We start from the raw sequence: 19700 nt of genomic DNA on the forward strand, positions 1-19700 counted from the left end.
ATGCATTTATGAAAAATTACATTAATGTGTTTTAAAGGAGGGAAAATGGTTGATTTTTGTAATGTATTACTAAATAATTGTATATTTATTACTTTGTATATTGCAGTTTTTACTCCAGTCAGAAAAAGACATTAGAAATTAACACAAGACATCCACTTATTAAAGAATTAAAAACTAAAGTTGATGTAAGTACAGATAGTTTCTTTGTTTTAATTTTTTTTTAACATGGTTGATTCTAGAGCATGCTTGCTTTAAATCAAAGGAGAAAAATTGTGTATAGAAAACAATGACAAAAATTAAAAGAAATCTTGTATCCATCCATGAGAAAATATCACTTCAGGCACAGCAAAAAACAACAACAAAAGAACAGCACTTTTATTGCTGTTCCTCATCTCAAAGTCACAGTAAGGCCTTTACCATGGAGCAAACAAACAATTAACTATTGCAAGTTTGAGAGGTATATATTGGATAGGTCCAATATTTTGTATTTGTTTTAAACAAACCATACTTTTATATCTTGATTTATAATTGCCATGAACTTAGATATTTATGTGTGGGAAATAAAATATTTTATTTGAGGATATATCTATAAGTATAAATTTTACAGCGCAGAACAAAGGAAAGTGAAAAAGGATTCACCAAATTACATGGCAAGAAAATTTAAACAAGAAAAAGATATTTTAAAGGCGTCTTTCAGATAGAGATTAATTTAAGTTGTCAGAATCTATTTACAGTATTAACATGAACACATTTATACATTGTAGGCTGATGGTAATGACCAAACTGCTAAAGACTTGGCCGTTGTGATGTTTGAAACAGCCACATTACGATCGGGATATTCGTTACAAGATACACAAGGATTTGCTGAGAGAGTAGAAAGAATGTTAAGACTTTCATTGGACGTACCATTAGATGCAAAGGTATGATTTCAAGGTCATTCAAACCTGCATACAAAGTGTCATTCTCTTGACCAGAAGAAACTGATTTTATTAGAGAGATGACCTTTTAATTGAGGTTTAAAATACATTGATATTACTGATGATTCATTTATTTTTTGTGGATTTAGGAAAACTTGCATTTTACATGTTTTAGTGGATATTAGATTTCATGGTTTTGCCAAAGTCTGTATACTTTTCTATAGAAGATATGTACTCCTTTGGTCACTTGAACTCATGGTTCCATATAAATCATGAAAATTGATATCCAACTATTTATAATGAATCCCCAGAACTACATTTTGGGTTTGTTTAATAGATCTATATGACCTTCATTGAAGTGTTCACTTGGGTAAAGATTTTTTCAATATCTAGTCAATTGAGGACCAGATTGTAATAATAAAAACAAAGTTTCTATGTGATTGTCATATCTGCCAACCAAATTATAAAAGTCGGTTAGAATTTCTCAATTTGAATAACTTGATGTAAGGCACAAATTTCAAACTTTGGAAAAGTCAGGTTAGATAAAAAGTAAAGAGACTTTTATGAAATCGGCTATGCAAGTCACTTTTTAAACAATTTTTTTTATAACAATAAATTAATTTGTTAAGAATTTAGATATTGCACAAAAAACATTAATCTTGTAAGTGATAGAATTGTTTCGTAGGAAATTTATTCTGCTTTCTAACACCTTTTAAAGATTTGTATGCAGCATCAAAAAACTTGTACAAGTTCAATTTTTACAAAATTACAAGTGCCAGAATTTTAATATTTATTGTTCATTACAGATTGAAGAAGAACCAGAGGAGGAAGCTGTAGCTGATGATGTGGAAGAAATAACAGATGCTGATGACGAGGTAACAAATCATCTTGCATGGTCACCTAAATATTCTTCCAATCTTAAGTGAAAGGATTTCTTTGTTCCTCAAAGGATTGCATTATCAATCTAAGCATTAAGCCATAAGAATTTTTTTTTCAAATCAAAATAATGCAGTTATTTGGAAACATTTTTTTTTAAATTGTTGAGGTTGGGAACACAAAGTTCAAACAATACACAAGGAAATATGTTATTTTCTGCATTAAGGATAATTTATTGCAGAAAAAAAATAAAATTATAAAGAATTCAAAACAGACAAAATATACATGTTCAAAAGGAACATATAGCCAATAGATATATATCATGTTTTAGCAATTAGAACTGTTTTGTAGGTTAAGACATGTATAGTGCTATGTTATCATCATAAATATTTAAATACATAAAAACAAAACATACTTTAGTTCAATATATGCACAATTAAAAGGTTTGAAGATTATGTTTAGAGCATGTGTCTGCAGTGTGATCTTATTATTTTCCCGTCATACCTTTTTGCTTTGCCTGTGTGTTACATCAGAATTGTCTTGGAGAGTTTTTAATAATCATGATCATGTTTAGATTTTTAGTTTTTGATCATCATATCGAGGCATGCACACAATTATGTGCTCACAGAATTCTAAATACTCAATTTCAAAAAAAGATTTTGCTATTTTTAAAATAAATAAAATTAATTCTCCAAAACAGATTTCATTGAGATTTACAGTTTCTTTGAGAACATTTTTTGCATGAACCTGTGTTAAGAGGGAATATTTTGAATGAATTGTCAATACTAACACAAAAAGCGCGTTCGCTGCGAAAAATATACACACAGGCAAATCAGGGTATGATGGGAGAAAAATGACAATTTTAGTCATGTTTTTCTCTCATTTTTTCAGAAAAAAGAAGAATCAACAGAAGATGGCCATGATGAATTATAACACTGAGAAAATTTAGACGATCTTTTTTTTTATACAAATTGGCGTGAAAATTTTGTTGACAGTATAGTGATACATGGTGTTGAATGGTGTGAATGGATTTTTAATCAATGAACAATTGTCAGAATGCTGCCAACAACATTTTCATATAATAAGGTCATTCGTTTTGATTTTTTTTTTTTGTATCTTCCAAACATTTCATTCTTAGACCTTGGATCATAGTAGTGATTGAACTGGATGAAATTGTGATAAAAATTCAATATATGTGTGAATGTAATTCATTTAAAAAAAAAAGATCAATCGTTTGAAAGAAATTAATTTTTATGTTGTATTGAACTTTTAAGGTATAATGGAGGTTATGGGGGATACTAAGATTAATCAAATGTCCAAAACGTATGTGTACTTAACAACGAATATTTTATATTGATCTGGATAAAGTGATATGAACCACAAAAGTGAGAATAGTCCTTTTCTTGGCATTTGAGAGACGATAAATGATTTATGACCTTATGTTTTTGTTTGACCCCACACTCACAGTGCTATTTCTCATCTTTCACATTTATTTCCCATTTACATTACTTACCAAAAATTGGCAAAATTTGACCCTACCCTATGTTTAGTGACGTGATTTGATTTTAATGCTAACATAAGGAATCCACGGTCATTTTTTGTGTGTATGATACATAATACTAACTGCTATGTGGTTTTATTGGACCATATGATTTATCATTAAGGTGTTTGTTTAAATATTGTTGTGAGAATGTAAATGAATCTAGATACGAATTTCATGTTTGTTTTATTATGAATAAATTATATTTATACTAACTATATTGTATTGCTTCATTTTAGGATATTCAAATCCACAAATGAACTAAAGATCAAGGAAGATCTGTCATAAAAAAGAAATTATTAAACACCTTGTTTATTTTATTTAAAAGATTTTTTTCAAATATATAACTATCATCTCTTAGATGAATTCATCCTCACATAAAACTCTTGTGAAGATGAATTCATCTGATTACAGTATAACATTAACCAAAGCAATATGTCTTGAGACTTGTAAGGATTGGTATCAAGAAGTACCAGTTTTGTAAGACGAACAAAAAAATAATGCTTAAAATGAAATACAAAGTGGGGTAATTTTCAATGAATCGGCCACCCACTTAAAGTCTTTAAACATTTATAGATCAACAAACTGTATTCAACAAAAGATTATAATCTATACTAGACTTTTCTGTCACTAAATTCCATAAAAGGCTAAAATCATTAAGATGTTACATGAGACACAAATGATAAGGTATTTGGACTTAAAGACAGTTACATCTGCATGTGGTAATGTTCAAGTATTTGTTGTTGTTTTTTCCTAAGTTTTCTTTATACATGTACATACAATATAACCTGTTTATTGAATACTTTCAACATATTCAGTTATAATCGAATGGGGGAGATATTTCAACTTGAAAACCTAGCATATAAAGGTTATAAGATAATTTACAAAATTTACATATTCTGGTGATCCCCTATTCAAAAGGATGTTTTAAAGAAATATGAAAAAACTAGTAAGCATTTACTGCCAAGCCACCCATTCTCACTCCAACGATTAAATGTCAAAAAGATCAAAGGGAAGTAACTGGAATTGACTGAGGAATAAAGCTAAATGCATGTTCTTGAACCCAAGAAAAATTCGACCTAATTGGTTATTTTTTAATAGTTCTAAATGAAATAGTATACACCTATTGACTGGGTGTGAGGGTAATAGCAAGTTTGTTGTCCCTGAGATACCAACTATTGCTCGAGGCAAAGCCGAGAGCAATAGTTGTTATGCGAAGGGACAACAAACATGCTATTACTCGCACAACCAGTCATTAGGTGTTTTATTGTCGAGCCTTTGACTTTAGTCGAAAAAGCCAGACTAAGCGATTCTACATTCCGTCGGCGGCGTCTACAAATATTCACTCTAGTTAAAGTTTTTGAAATTTTAATAACTTTCTTAAACTATACTGGATTTCTACCAAACTTGGACAGAAGCTTGTTTATGATCATAAGATAGTATCCAGAAGTAAATTTTGTAAAAATAAAATTCCATTTTTTCCGTATTTTACTTATAAATGGACTTAGTTTTTTTCTGCGGGGAAACATTACATTCACTCTGTGGTTAAAGTTTTTAGAATTTTAATAACTTTCTTAAACAATCCTTGGTTTTACCAAACATGGACAGAAGCATGTTTATGATCATAAGATAGTATCCAGAAGTAAATTTTGTATAAACATAAATAGATTTTTTCTGTATTTCACTTTTAAATGGACTTAGTTTTTCTGCGGGGTAACATTACATTCACTCTCTGGTTAAAGTTTTTAAAATTTTAATAACTTTCTTAAACTATCCTGGGTTTGTACCAAACTTGGACAGAAACTTATTTATGATCATAAGATAGTATCCAGAAGTAAATTTTGTAAAAAGATAACTCCATTTTTTCTGTATTTTACTTTAAAATGGACTTAGATTTTCTTACAGTTAACATTACATACAGTCTGCAGTTGAAGTTTTCAAAACATTCATTAGATTCATTAACTATCCTAGATTTTTACCAAACTTGGACAGAAGCTTCTTACAATCATAAGATAGTATCAAGAGGAATATTTTTATTGATTTTTTTCCCTCATTTTTGTTGAGCCTGCGATTTACAGCAAAAGTAGGCGAGACACTGGGTTCTGTGGAACCCTTACAAATTTTTGTACTGAACAACACAGTCATTAAGTGTTTTTATATACCAAATTAACTAGTTTTGGAAAAGTGTCTATATCATCTCAAGAAAAGAAAAAAATGTCACATAACTTGACATGCACAAGATGAACTATACGGGGTTTTTTTTTTATAGTTCTTCTTGTATTTGTAAACATTTCATTAATTGCAATCAAGACTAGAAATTCTTGTGCTAAATTTTCCGTGCATATGATAAATTTAAGCTTAAGTACACCAAACGCAAATTCACTTTTAGAATACGACATCCAAACCCATATTGTGAATAAGGTACTATATTTTAGATCTTTAAAAAATGCGCGCGAAGATTTTCCCTCTTTTATTATTGTTTCTTGTAAGTGAAATTACAATCCACACAAACAGATTATACCGTTACAATATTAGAGTTTGACGTTGCCAAGCAAAATAGTCGATGACATCATTATTGTCCAATGAAAAATAAGAATAAAAAAGTATGGGAAAGATGATTATGAAACTATTAACCGGGGTAATAGTCTTTGAAACTATTGTCTGGCCTATAGTCTGGAATGATATAGCACAACTATTTCATTATTTTTAATAAAGAAAAAACATACTGAGGTATAATAATAAAATGTAACTAATAAATAGCTCTCTGCATTAGATTTGTAATTGCTCAGATTAAAGATTTTATAAAATGCTCAAACTTTTATTATTTTCTTCCTTCATGGAAATCTTATATGTAAAATTATTGACTTTTATACTTTCTTCTACTCAGCTTGATCTGAGTTATGCCCCTTTGTACATGAAAAATGACCTGATATCTCATGAAAGAAAATGGAAATCCATAAAAGTTGGGATTTTTATTTGTCTGTGATGCCATAGAGCCAGAAAATACTGATTGGAATTTAAATTGTTTTTTGGCCTTTCTTTGTTGATACATTAATCAATAGTTAATTAAAAAAGTTGTGTGCAAAGTTTACCTTCAATGAATTTGGCTTTACTTTTTATGTCCAGGGGTTGAAGTCATAAAACTTTGCTGGGTGCTTGAAGCACAAAAATCATGCTCGAAACATGAAATCCAGCATTTTGATTTGTGGATTTTGGAGTATGAGTAAAAAAACTGACTCGAAAGTTTTATGACTTCAAGACCTGGTCATCACATGCTTGTTTTCTTATATATCATTGGCCTTCAAATATTGGTTTGTGCATTCCTGATTATGTTAAATAGAGAAATGTGCTTCAGAGGCTTAAAATTTATAAATTGTTGTTTTCATTTTCTTTGGTGTTCAACTTTATAAATCGTTTTGCTATTCTGTTTAACAATGTCCATTTTTTTCACTGATGTAAAAAAATAAATAGGGAAAGTGAAAGTGCTGTGTATTAAGAAAACTGTTGATGAATTGCCTGTTCGAAAGAAACATTTAAATTTGATACTGGTAGAAGTGTGTATTATTTCTGGAACAACTTTAGTCAGAAACACTCAAAGCCTTTGAAAAGAAAAATCCTTAAAACATTTAGGACCAAAAAGCACACGCTTTGCAAGAGAGATCATTTACTGTCATAAAAATGTATCGTTCCTATTGATCAACTTTATATTTGTTGCAATGCAATTATGTCAGTACAAAAGAACCAGCCATGATGGATAAACTTTGAAAGACAATCTAACAGCAATGGTACCAATGCTTTTGCAGTAAAACAGCCAAATGGTATTGCTTGCACCGTGAGGTACTATAAGGCATACAGTGTTATAAATGTCATAGTTACATGCATGTACGTGTATTTAGAAGAACAATGCACGTAAGACAAGACAATTTAAACATTTCAAATCAAAAATCAAAACCATATTTTTTTGTTTTTTAAATAAAACAGGATTTATAAATATTACAGCTTAGACATTTATTAATGTGATATAAATCCCAGATTATAGAACAGTTTATTTTCAGGTATATTTGCTATTTTTCCACTCAAGGATACAGCATTATGGAGTTTTGTGTGTGCATGGACCAATCCCATGCATGCAAATTTTCAAAAAGACAGTCCATCTCTTATGATTTGCACGATATCATTATATGTTTGATTGATTTCCAGTACAGGATTTGCAATTAATGTATAGAACATGCACCATTGAACGTCAAGTGTCGTAAATCATCAGTGATTGGTACACCAACATGCAAATGTTACATTTATGTTCCTTGTATAAGGATTAGGTTTGGGTAACTGTCGAGGACAGTATACTAAACAATAAATCTCATAATACATACCTTCAGCATTGTGAAGTCGCCAAAAGTGAAATAAAGTCGCGATTTTATGCATATTTCAATATTATTATCATAAATATAATTTAATATTGCAAAACTGTCTCAAAATTCTATCTTGGTGTACACTTAAATTAGCATACAGTTAAACAATGCACACAAAAACTATATAAATTGCTTGCCACTGAAGCTCTTTTCTAGATTCACCGTCTGGTTACTATGAATTTTTAGAGCAGAATCTTTGAAAGCCTTGAAATAACTAATACAAGAAGAAGAAAAAATATAAGCCAATTTGATTATATACTGAAATTAAAATTGACCAAAACAACGATTTGTATTGGATCAAAATAACATAACTTCTGTAACTATCTTAATCATTTCAATAATCACAGAATATTTTGGGATGTATTTTTTTGAAGTTTATCTTTTCTAAGGTTTCCACCTAATACTCGACATTTTTTTTTTTAAACCTTAGATGCATTTGAAATATACAAGCGATGACATATATACTCAGTATTAATATTATGACGAAAATATCTTGCATGAGCTGAATACACCCTATGTTTTACATGCATACAACTCAAAAGTTGTTAAACTAAATGCAACATTAGTATACCGCTGTTCAAAAGTCATACATTGATAGAGAGATAACAAATCCGGATTACAAACTATAAGAGGAAAACAATAAAAACACTGGAGTGCAACAACAAAACAAACGACAATACAACATACATACAAACGAACTGGTAGATAACAACTGTCACATTCCTGACTTGGTGAATGGCATTTTAAGAAAAATATATGAGTTGAACCTGGTTTTTATGGAATTGTTAAATATACCGCTAAAATGGCAATATTACATGACGGGAATACAGTACAAATCAATACCAGAACACTCAGGACATAGAAATACATAATAAATAATATTTAAAGATGACAATTTTAATAAGCAGTAATGATAATAATAAACAGTTCAATATTTCAAATATCTACTGTCAATTTCAGTATACGTGCACGAATTGTGGGAATAGAAGAAAGTTACTTTCATGGTTTTCGGAAGACAGTGAAAAAGATAAGAAAAAGGCGAAAGCAGCACCTGTTGGGATAGATAAAAAGCTAGACACTGATGGCGACGGCATTCCTGACTATCTGGACGACGATGATGATAACGACGGCATTCCAGACGATAAAGATGACGATGATAACAACAACGGCATACCTGATCGACTTGAAAAGGATACTGACGGCGATGGAATTCCCGATTATCTTGATGATGATATTGACGGGGACGGTATTCCAGATAGTCAAGAGGAAGATGCCAACGGTGATGGTATTCCCGATTATAAACAGAAGGATACCGATGGTGATGGAATTCCCGATTATCTTGACGATGACGATGATAATGATGGTATTCCAGATGCTCAAGATAAGGATGCCGATGGAAATGGTATTCCAGATCATCTGGAAGTAGATACCGACGGGGATGGCATTCCAGATTATCTGGATGACGATGACGACGGCGATGGAATTCCTGATAAACTTGACAAGGATGCTAATGGAAACGGAATTCCAGACAACCTTGAAGTGGATACAGACGGAGATGGTATTCCTGACTACCTAGATGACGATGACGATAATGACGGTATACCCGACGACAAAGACGATGATGCAAATGGCAATGGTATACCAGATCGTTTAGAAGTTGACACTGATGGCGATGGTATTCCGGATTATCTGGACGATGACGATGACAATGATGGTATTCCAGATGATAAGGATGACGATGATAACGGGAATGGTATACCAGATTACCTTGAAGTTGATACTGACGGCGACGGAATTCCCGACTATCTTGACGAAGATGACGACAACGATGGTATTCCAGACGTCAAGGATGATGACTCAAATGGTGATGGTATTCCTGATAGTAAACAACACTGTACAAAATATGGATGTGGTACTCTTCCAGACAAGGATGGTGATGGCATTCCAGACTATCTAGACAACGATGCAGATGGTGACGGAATCCCTGATGACAAGGAAAAGGATACAGATGGCGATGGTATTCCTGACTATCTAGATGATGACGATGACAATGACGGAATCCCTGACGATAAAGATGACGATGCTAATGGAAATGGAATACCGGATCATTTAGAAGTTGATACTGATGGAGATGGAATTCCCGATTATCTAGATGACGATGATGATAATGATGGAATTCCCGACCACTTAGATGATGATGCCGATGGCGATGGTATACCAGATGAAAAGGAGAAAGATACTGATGGTGATGGTATTCCAGATTATTTGGATGATGATGACGACAATGATGGAATTCCGGATGTAGATGATGATGATGCTGATGGCAACGGAATTCCTGATAATTTGGAGATTGATACAGATGGTGACGGAATTCCAGATTATCTTGACAAAGACGACGATAACGATGGCATTCCAGATGACCAGGATGATGATGCTGACGGGGATGGAATTCCCGATGACAAAGAAAAAGACACAGATGGTGATGGTATTCCTGACTATTTAGACGATGATGATGATAATGATGGGATACCAGATCATTTAGATAACGACGATGACGGAGATGGCATCCCTGATGACAAAGAAAAGGATACTGATGGTGACGGAATTCCAGATTATTTGGATGATGATGATGACAATGATGGCATTCCAGACGATCAAGACAACGACGATGATGGCGACGGAATACCAGACGATAAGGAAAGGGACACAGATGGGGATGGCATACCTGACTATTTAGATGACGACGATGATGGCGATGGAATTCCAGACGATCAAGACAAAGACGATGATGGCGACGGAATACCAGATGATAAAGAAAAAGATACAGACGGTGATGGGATTCCTGATTATCTTGACAATGATGACGATAACGATGGCATTCCGGATGATAAGGAGAAAGATAGTGACGGAGATGGAATTCCAGATCATCTTGACAATGATGACGATAATGATGGAATTCCAGACCATCTTGACGATGATGATGATAATGATGGTATTCCTGACACTAAAGAGAAAAATCAAGGAATCGACAAAACCAAAGACACTGATGGTGATGGAATTCCTGATTACTTAGACGACGATGACGATAATGATGGTATTCCTGACAATTTAGATGATGACGATGATGGAGATGGAATTCCAGACAACCAGGAAGATTCTGATGGTGATGGAATTCCAGATAGCTTAGATGACGACGATGACAATGATGGAATTCCTGACGACAAAGAAAGAGACACAGACGGTGACGGTATACCAGATTACCTTGATGACGATGATGATGGCGATGGAATTCCGGACGATCAAGATAACGACGATGATGGTGATGGAATTCCAGATGACCGGGAAAAAGACACCGATGGAGATGGAATCCCCGATTATTTAGACGATGACGACGATGGCGACGGAATTCCAGATGACCAGGATAATGATGATGATGGCGATGGCATCCCTGATGACAAAGAAAAGGATACTGATGGTGATGGTATTCCTGATTATTTAGACGATGATGATGACAATGACGGGATACCAAATCATTTAGATAACGATGATGACGGTGATGGTATACCCGACGACAAAGAAAAGGATACTGATGGTGACGGTATTCCAGATTATTTAGATGAGGACGATGACAATGACGGGATACCAGATCATTTAGATAACGATGATGACGGCGATGGAATTCCAGATGACAAAGAGAAGGATACTGATGGTGACGGAATCCCTGATTATTTAGACGATGATGACGATAATGATGGTATGTAATATAATTTACAAATTTAGCAAGTGTTTTGAGAAAGATTGATGATTAATACTAGTAAACTTGATATCATGTGATATTTGGTCATTTTCACGATTTTTTTAAAGTGATGTTTTCATTAACCAAATCGCATTTGAGTTGCGACATCCTAAATCGTGTCAAAATGAAGATACCGTTTGCTGAATGCAGCGAGATCAATTTTCGTTTATCTTTCTAAAACAAAATCTGTAGGTACCGTATGGTGACTTTAGAGAGATCAATTTTTGCGTTATCTCTCTGCAAAAACAATTCACGCGAAATAACGGGTTTGAGTCAGGTCCATTATTATCAGAATGTAGTTGAATATCTTTGACATGTAATTTGTATTACCGTGGGTATATCCTTTGTGTAAGCTATTGTTTTGGACACAATCTCGCTAAACATGCTTATGGTGACATGTATTTTCTCTATCTTTATTTGCACAAGGTCAATGTTATAATACACAAGTATGACGTTGGTGATAAGTTGAACAATAATGAAAGAGATTTTAGTAATCTATATTTATTATAACCCTTTCCAAAAAAATCGTTAATTTGGATCTAATTTGCTAAGGATTATTCTATCTATATTTATCTTGATTATCCAGATATAACGAACACAATCTAGAATGGAATCAATTATATATTGCTTAACTATTACATCTCTATCGTATCATAGTTCTAAAAATAACAAACGTGGCATGAGCTCTTTATCTATCTTTTTTTTTATATAATTATCTAATGCTTATTACATGTATAATATTGCTATCTAGAAAAAACAATTGCTGCCAAAGAGTATTCTACTACGAGTCATGTAGCATATATGTCTTGCAAAAGAAATAAGTATATATATATATTTGAGTTTGATGTCACATTTGTTTAATATACAAAGATTCTTAGTTTTGTGATTAAGTTAAATTAGAAATAAGTTGTAAATAAAAGCCATGACATAAAAGTACCAGTAAGTAAATATCTTTTTCTAACTATTGGCTAAAAGAGAGAACCATTACTAGCAAGAAGAACGAAGTATTGATAATAGGTTGAACGTTCTGAATTTGGATTCTGACATGGGCTATAATTTATAACAAATATTTTGATAATAGGTATACCAGATCATCTAGACAACGACGACGATGGTGACGGAATACCCGATGGCAAAGAAAAAGACACAGATGGAGATGGAATTCCCGATTATTTAGATGACGATGATGATAACGATGGTATCCCTGACGACCAGGATAATGATGATGATGGCGATGGTATCCCCGATGATAAAGAAAAGGATACTGATGGCGATGGGATACCTGATTATTTGGATGACGACGATGATAATGATGGTATGTCCTTATTTGAATTGTTGTCGCAAAATAAGTTTTGTCAATATTCAAATCATATCAGACTCGATTTTCAGCGTTTTGTTAGGTAGCACCCAACAGATAGCGCAAACAATCCTATCTATTAAAAAAACACATTTACTGAGGAGAAAAATATACTTGAAACTTGAACACCTATATTTTCAAAAGCAATTTAGTTTCTTTTGCTTTGCAAATAAAGGAGTAAAAACGTTCAGCAGTTCAACATATCCAAGTGTATTTCTCATGTCAAGACCCTCACCAATGGTTATTTATGTTATAGCATGACTGTTTTGTTTTGTAGAGGATAATTTTTATCTAAAACAATTTAAGGAAGAAGAGAATTATAAATGGATTCCCTATAATAAAACCATTAATGTAAATGATTTTTATAAAATTGACATTACAGCTTTCATACATATAGTTTGAACAATAAATATACCTCAGCATATTACATAAGTACATGCATAATGAAGTCTTTAAAATGAATTATACATTTTATAATTAAAAATGATTGTAGGTATACATGATCATTTAGATAATGATGATGATGGCGATGGCATCCCTGATGACAAGGAAAAAGATACTGATGGTGATGGAATTCCTGATTATCTAGATGACGATGATGATAATGACGGTATTCCAGACGACCAGGATGACGATGACGACGGTGATGGTATTCTGGACGCAAAAGAAAAAGATTCAGATGGTGATGGAATTCCAGATTATTTAGACAAAGACGACGATGGTGATGGTATACCTGACGATAAAGAAACAGACACAGATGGTGACGGTATTCCTGATTATCTGGACGACGATGATGATGGCGATGGAATTCCCGACTCGGAAGATGAAGATTCTGATGGAGATGGCATTCCTGATTTTAAACAAGTTGATACTGATGGTGATGGCATCCCTGATTATTTAGATGATGATGATGACAATGACGGCATTCCAGATCATCTTGACAAAGACGATGACGCAGATGGAATTCCAGATCATTTAGAGAAAGATTCGGACGGAAATGGAGTTTTAGATCATCTTGATGATGACGATAACGATAATGGAATTCCCGATTACCAGGAAGTTGACAGCGACGGCGATGGAATTCCTGATTATCTTGATGATGACGATGATAATGATGGAATACCAGATGAAGAAGACTCGGATGCAAATGGCAACGGAATCCCAGATTTTATGGAAGTTGATACTGATGGGGATGGAATTCCCGATTATCTTGATGACGATGATGATAATGACGGAATTCCTGACTATTTAGATGACGATGATGACGGTGATGGTATTCCAGATAAGAAAGAGGATAGTGACGGCGATGGTATTCCCGATTATCTTGACGATGACGCTGATGGCGATGGAATTCCAGATAAACTTCCCGATACCGATGGTGACGGAATTCCGGATCATAGAGATAAAGATCGCGATGGAGACGGTATCGATGATGTTAAACAGAAAAAGAAACCTGTATTGAAAAAATCAAAACCATCGGAAGGTAACTTAAAAGATGATGACGATGACGACGACGACGATGATGATGACACTGAAGAAAAAAGTTTATTTTCTAGAATTTTGACTTCAATTAAAAATTTAATTATTTCAAATGACGATGACGAAGATGACGATGATCAAGTTAAGAAAAATCCAAACCCTTCAAGGAAGAAAAAGAATGAAAAAAATGAAGATGATCATGATGAAGAAATAGATTTATTTGACATTGTTAAATCTGTGATTGGTAGTAATGAATCGGACGATAAAATAAAGGATGAAAATAAAAGTAACAAAAAACGAGAAGAAATAAAGAAGAGAAAATCTGGATAAAAACACTTATTATTTAGTAAATTTTAGGGAAGATTAGTTTTAAATAAAAACACAAACGAAATTAAGAATGATAAACAATGGGGAGTATACTTTGAATGGGAAGGGGAGGGACAAAGAAACACTTGTTGTCATGAGATGTGTGCACCAGAGTAATTTGAAATTGTGCCAGTGTGTAACTTTTTGGAGTAACTGAAACATGTGAAATGTGTAAATGATTTTAGTGATACATGTTCTTAGTTTTACAGATCTTATTTTATAATTATTTTATGAATTATTTTTTTTAAATTGAGATATAAGAAGCAGTATTCCTTAAGCTTTGAATTTTGACTTAAATATAGAACGTCTGTTGTATCTGTTTATATTTAAAAACTTCCCTGTAAGAGAAATTTGTAGTAACAAATTTTATGATTCGAAATAGATTTCTAATACGTGAACAACTTTACACCATTGTTTTACATGTGTGAATGTTTTTCATTTCAAACGATTAATTTTAGTTAGATTTTTGTTCATTGTCAATTCCAGATATATCTACGATTTGATTTTAGTAATTTTGTATAAGTTATCTAAAAGTTTAAAACAATCTAAGTAGAAAGTTTACCTCACCTGCAAATGGTAAACACAAGTGGGTTCAATAACAAGAACCCTGAAATACGTCGCTTTCGAAACAATTATACTATACAAAATTATTGATGCCAGTAAAAGTTTAACACTGGAAAAGATTTATTATGCTTGAGGAATTATAAAATTGTATAAAATGATTTCCCACATATAATTTTAAATTTGGAATTATTTTCAAATCCAAATGTTCCATATCTAAGTTCATATCAAAGTAACATTTTATTCCACGTATATCTACTGCAATATATGTCTTTTGAGTGCAATGTGAATGGTCGATTCCAACAGCGAAAATCACTGAATGTATATTTATTTATTTAATCATTTGTTTATAAATTTAATTATTTATTTGTGTCAATTTCATTGATTAATTCATTCCATTATAGATGTACTTATGAAACCCTTTGACAAGTATGTAACTTTCTTTTGCATTATGTAAAAAAAAAATTTTTTGTTTCCTGTCTCCATACCTATGCTAAATTGTCACATTCTATAAACAGTTCAGATGATAAAGCTGGCAACAAAATATTTTTCTGTTTAAAAGTCTATGTAAAATTAATCAAAATTGTCGTTACAGGAAACAAGTATAATATATTTGCATTTTTTATTTGTTTAAAAGTGAATTTTAGAAAAATACTTTAGGTTATTTTGTTGTAATCCAATAACAACGTTTCAACTAGTGGTTAATAATATGGGAAGTTGTTTCCCTTTTCACAATTTGATTCAAAACTCATTTACAAAAGTATTGTGATAAGTGTAGAAAATACATTAAATTTTCACATTATGTGCAGATTCGTCTTCTAAATAATGCTATAACTGAAATAAGCCAATTACAAACCAGTTATTATTCATTGTTCGTTGTTTTATATATATATCTTATTTTCAGTCATCTCCGTCTGTCTTTCATTAACCATTTGTTATTTTGCTAGTATCGCTTGTTTTGAAATGTGTTTGACATACGCTCTTTAGTTTCATTATTTAAGGCGGATATAATTTAGGTTGTTGATCAATTACATTAAAAGTACATGCAATAATATGGAATATTGAAAAAAACAACGATAGACATACATATATATTTCATGCAAATATATAATTAGATTCTAGAGTATGTGTTACCCGTAAAAAATTCAAAAATAAATCAGCAGCTCAAAATGCTATTTTTTTTAAAATGCTAGTAACTTATTAATATATTAAACACACTAGGTTCTTGCATTCACTAGATTAACTCTGATTATTTTCAAAACGTTATTTGTCTTTCCATTTTCATCTTGAAACACCACGGAATGAATGTACATGTAAAAATTACATTTTAATAATTTATGTTTTCCATCAAAACCAATTTTCATTGTTAATAACGGTTCATCGTCATTCCTATGTCATAATAATGGAGTATATTTTGGTTAAGGGAGGTAACTCTTTAAACTCAGTAATGCGTTTGTTTACGTCGCTTTTTTTTTTTAATTCTTTCTAAGTATTCACGTTGAACAGAATTCAATTAATTTGTATAGTTTTGATTCTTAGAATGTAAAATATGAAAATGATTGAACCAAATGTAAAAGTCAGTTTTAAGAATTATTTCTGTTAGCTGAGGTCTACTTCGTTAAGTTTCTTTAAGAAATTCTCATAAATGGGATGTGTGCAATACTAGTCATTTTGTCGTCGGAACTGTCTTTAAATATATTTTTTTTTACTCACATTTTCTTAATATTCAGAACATACTAAAACGAAAATTTTGAAATCATGTAATTTTCGAATATTTAAAGGAAAACAATGTGGTAAAATTTACTTATTCCAAATGTCCCGTTGACACATTGCAAAATTTATTTATTAACATCTTTGCGTTTAGGGACCGCCGAAACAAATAAGTTGGAATACACATATCAAAGACGATATTTTCTTTCCGTTTTGTATACAAAATGTATGTACTATATATACATTTGTTTATTTTGGTAGTGGGGTGTTGGAATATCCCCGTTTTCAATGTTCGAGAATGCTAAATGTTTCTCAAAAACACATTAATACTTAGTGTTTGACATGTAAAAGAGCTTCTTTGGTCAAACGTTGAAATATGATACCATGCTGTCATGACTTCTTCTATGTAAATATATGGGTTTACTGTAATTGTGTGTCTGTGATTGTTCGTAAAGATTATTTGAATGATCTTGCTATACAAAAAAAAAAGAACAAGGGGAAATTGGGCCTACCTTTTTATATGTTTTTTTTTTTGTTATTCTTTTCATTATTTAAATAGTGTAGGTATCAACATCCATGTTATATTTATGTTATATTTTAATGAACACTATACACATCGGAAATAACTGCAGCTGATAACTGTTTATATTTCCTACATAACGAGTTATGGTACTTTGTAAATAACGACATCAGATACAACAAGAATGTGTCCTCAGTACACGGATGCCCCACTTGCACTATCATTTTCCATGTTCAGTGGACCGTGAAATTGGGATAAAAACTCTAATTTGACATTAAAATTAGAAAGATCATATCATAGGGAACATGCGTACTAAGTTTGAATCGACTTCAACTTCATCAAAAACTACCTTGACCAAAAACGTTAACCTAGAGCGGGACAGACGGACGAACGGACGAACGGACGAACGGACGAACGGACGAACGGACGCACATACCAGAAAACATAATGCCCCTCTACTATCGTAGGTGGGGCATACAAATTCTGAAATACCGACTTGAGATACAAAACTTTACTCAAGTTACTTTTAAATATATGTTAAAAACGGATTCGACGTTTGAAGAAATAAAATTTCCTAGATGATAATGATGCTATTGATATATTCTCCTTTATTTAATCCGAAAAGCGACCTGCAGATGCACAGATTCGTGCTTTCACAATATAGTTTTTTTCTTCTTTTCCCTGTTAAATTTTACTACAACTCATATGTCAAGATATGGTATCTTTAGTCGCTATGTGTGAAGTATGTACAATTATTTTTTGGGGGGTTAAGAAAAATCTACAATAAATAATTTAGAATATTTTCCGTTATATTATATATGAGACAGTTCCATAGTATTTTGGTTTTTTTATGTTAATGTGCTTAATAATATCACCGAAAATAAAATATAAAAATATGTTATCATGTGTTTTACTTATTTATTATATGTCTGATGTCGAAGTTCATTAGAAGAACATTGTATGCACAAATGAAATAAACATCAATTGAAAGAGAAGGTTATTTCCTACTTTAAAGTTTGAACCTATCAGAGTCGTAATGGTTTAAATGAAGATATCTTGTAAACTATTTTTTATAGTATCCAAGATACAAACGCGTTTATGTGTAACAGATTTATGACAAGTTCTGCGGTTAGTGTACACAAGATAAAAACGAATTACCTTAAGATACGAAAATATTGGCTGAACGTTGAATGTCTATTTTGTATTTTTATTACCGATGTATTTTTCTGTATCATCTCTGATTATTCCAATTTACTCGTGGCTCTGAGACTTCTAAATGATCAAGAAGTAAAATATAGATATGCAAGTTCGTAGCTAGGAAAACAGAAACTGACCACCAGAAACCATGGAAAAGGGGGTTTCAAGAGCTTGCAGCTGTTACTCAGATTTTGTAAAACGACACTAGTGACTGAGCAGAAAGTTGTTCAACCAGGGTTATGTCAAAGAACGTCTAGTCCTTTTCCAAGAAAATTATTCAGAAGATACCAAGAGCTGTTGATATTTATTCCGTATCAAATTCACGAATAACACACGATGGTCTTGAAGCATATATTCTAGGTACTAACGTTATTCATCATAATTACGACTTATAGTGTTCTTTTAAAATAAGTGTTTTACTGTTTAGTCTATTTTTTGGTTATATCCATTTGGCGTGACTTAGTACTTATACATCCCGTCATTGTGTTATTGTGCTTAGGTAAATTATTGTCTTCTAATCTTTCGGGTTTTTTTAATGTGCTTTGTCTGTATGTCTTTTTGTTGATCTTTTTGGGCATATTTGTTTGTCTTACAGTGACCTCGATTATAACTCAATGTTGCCTGTTGTTAAACAAATGTTTAAAAAAAATTGTTTCATCCTTTTGAAAAAAATCATCGGAAGGTAACAAGACCTAGCTGATATATAATCCGTATCAACTTCACAAATATGAATTCTAATATGACGTGCTTCTTTCGCTTTGTAAACAACACCGTGTGAAAATTCTCGATATAACAATACTTAGCGCAAACACAGAAATATTCAAAATAATGGATTATTATTTAATACGCCAGACGCGCGTTTCGTCTACATAAGACTCATCAGTGACGCTCAGATCAAAACATTAAAAAGCCAAACAAATACAAAGTTGAAGAGCATTGAGGACCCAAAATTCCAAAAAGTTGTGCCAA

At 32.1% G+C, this 19700-nt stretch overlaps 1 protein-coding gene across 1 annotated transcript in view; it reads left to right on the forward strand.

The window, feature by feature from the left end:
• LOC134682955 (uncharacterized) overlaps positions 1-18435 on the forward strand; it is a 35764-nt gene extending 17329 nt beyond the window's left edge. Inside the window, exons 14-19 of the mRNA XM_063541901.1 lie at positions 107-185; positions 765-920; positions 1724-1792; positions 8706-11499; positions 12623-12856; positions 13392-18435. Of these exons, the coding sequence (XP_063397971.1) occupies positions 107-185; positions 765-920; positions 1724-1792; positions 8706-11499; positions 12623-12856; positions 13392-14707 (4648 nt within the window). The 3' untranslated portion in view covers positions 14708-18435. The remainder of the gene's footprint in view (positions 1-106; positions 186-764; positions 921-1723; positions 1793-8705; positions 11500-12622; positions 12857-13391) is intronic.
• Positions 18436-19700: the final 1265 nt, after the last annotated feature.

The sequence above is a fragment of the Mytilus trossulus genome, chromosome 1 (assembly GCF_036588685.1).
Source record: "Mytilus trossulus isolate FHL-02 chromosome 1, PNRI_Mtr1.1.1.hap1, whole genome shotgun sequence".
Classification (NCBI taxonomy): domain Eukaryota; kingdom Metazoa; phylum Mollusca; class Bivalvia; order Mytilida; family Mytilidae; genus Mytilus; species Mytilus trossulus.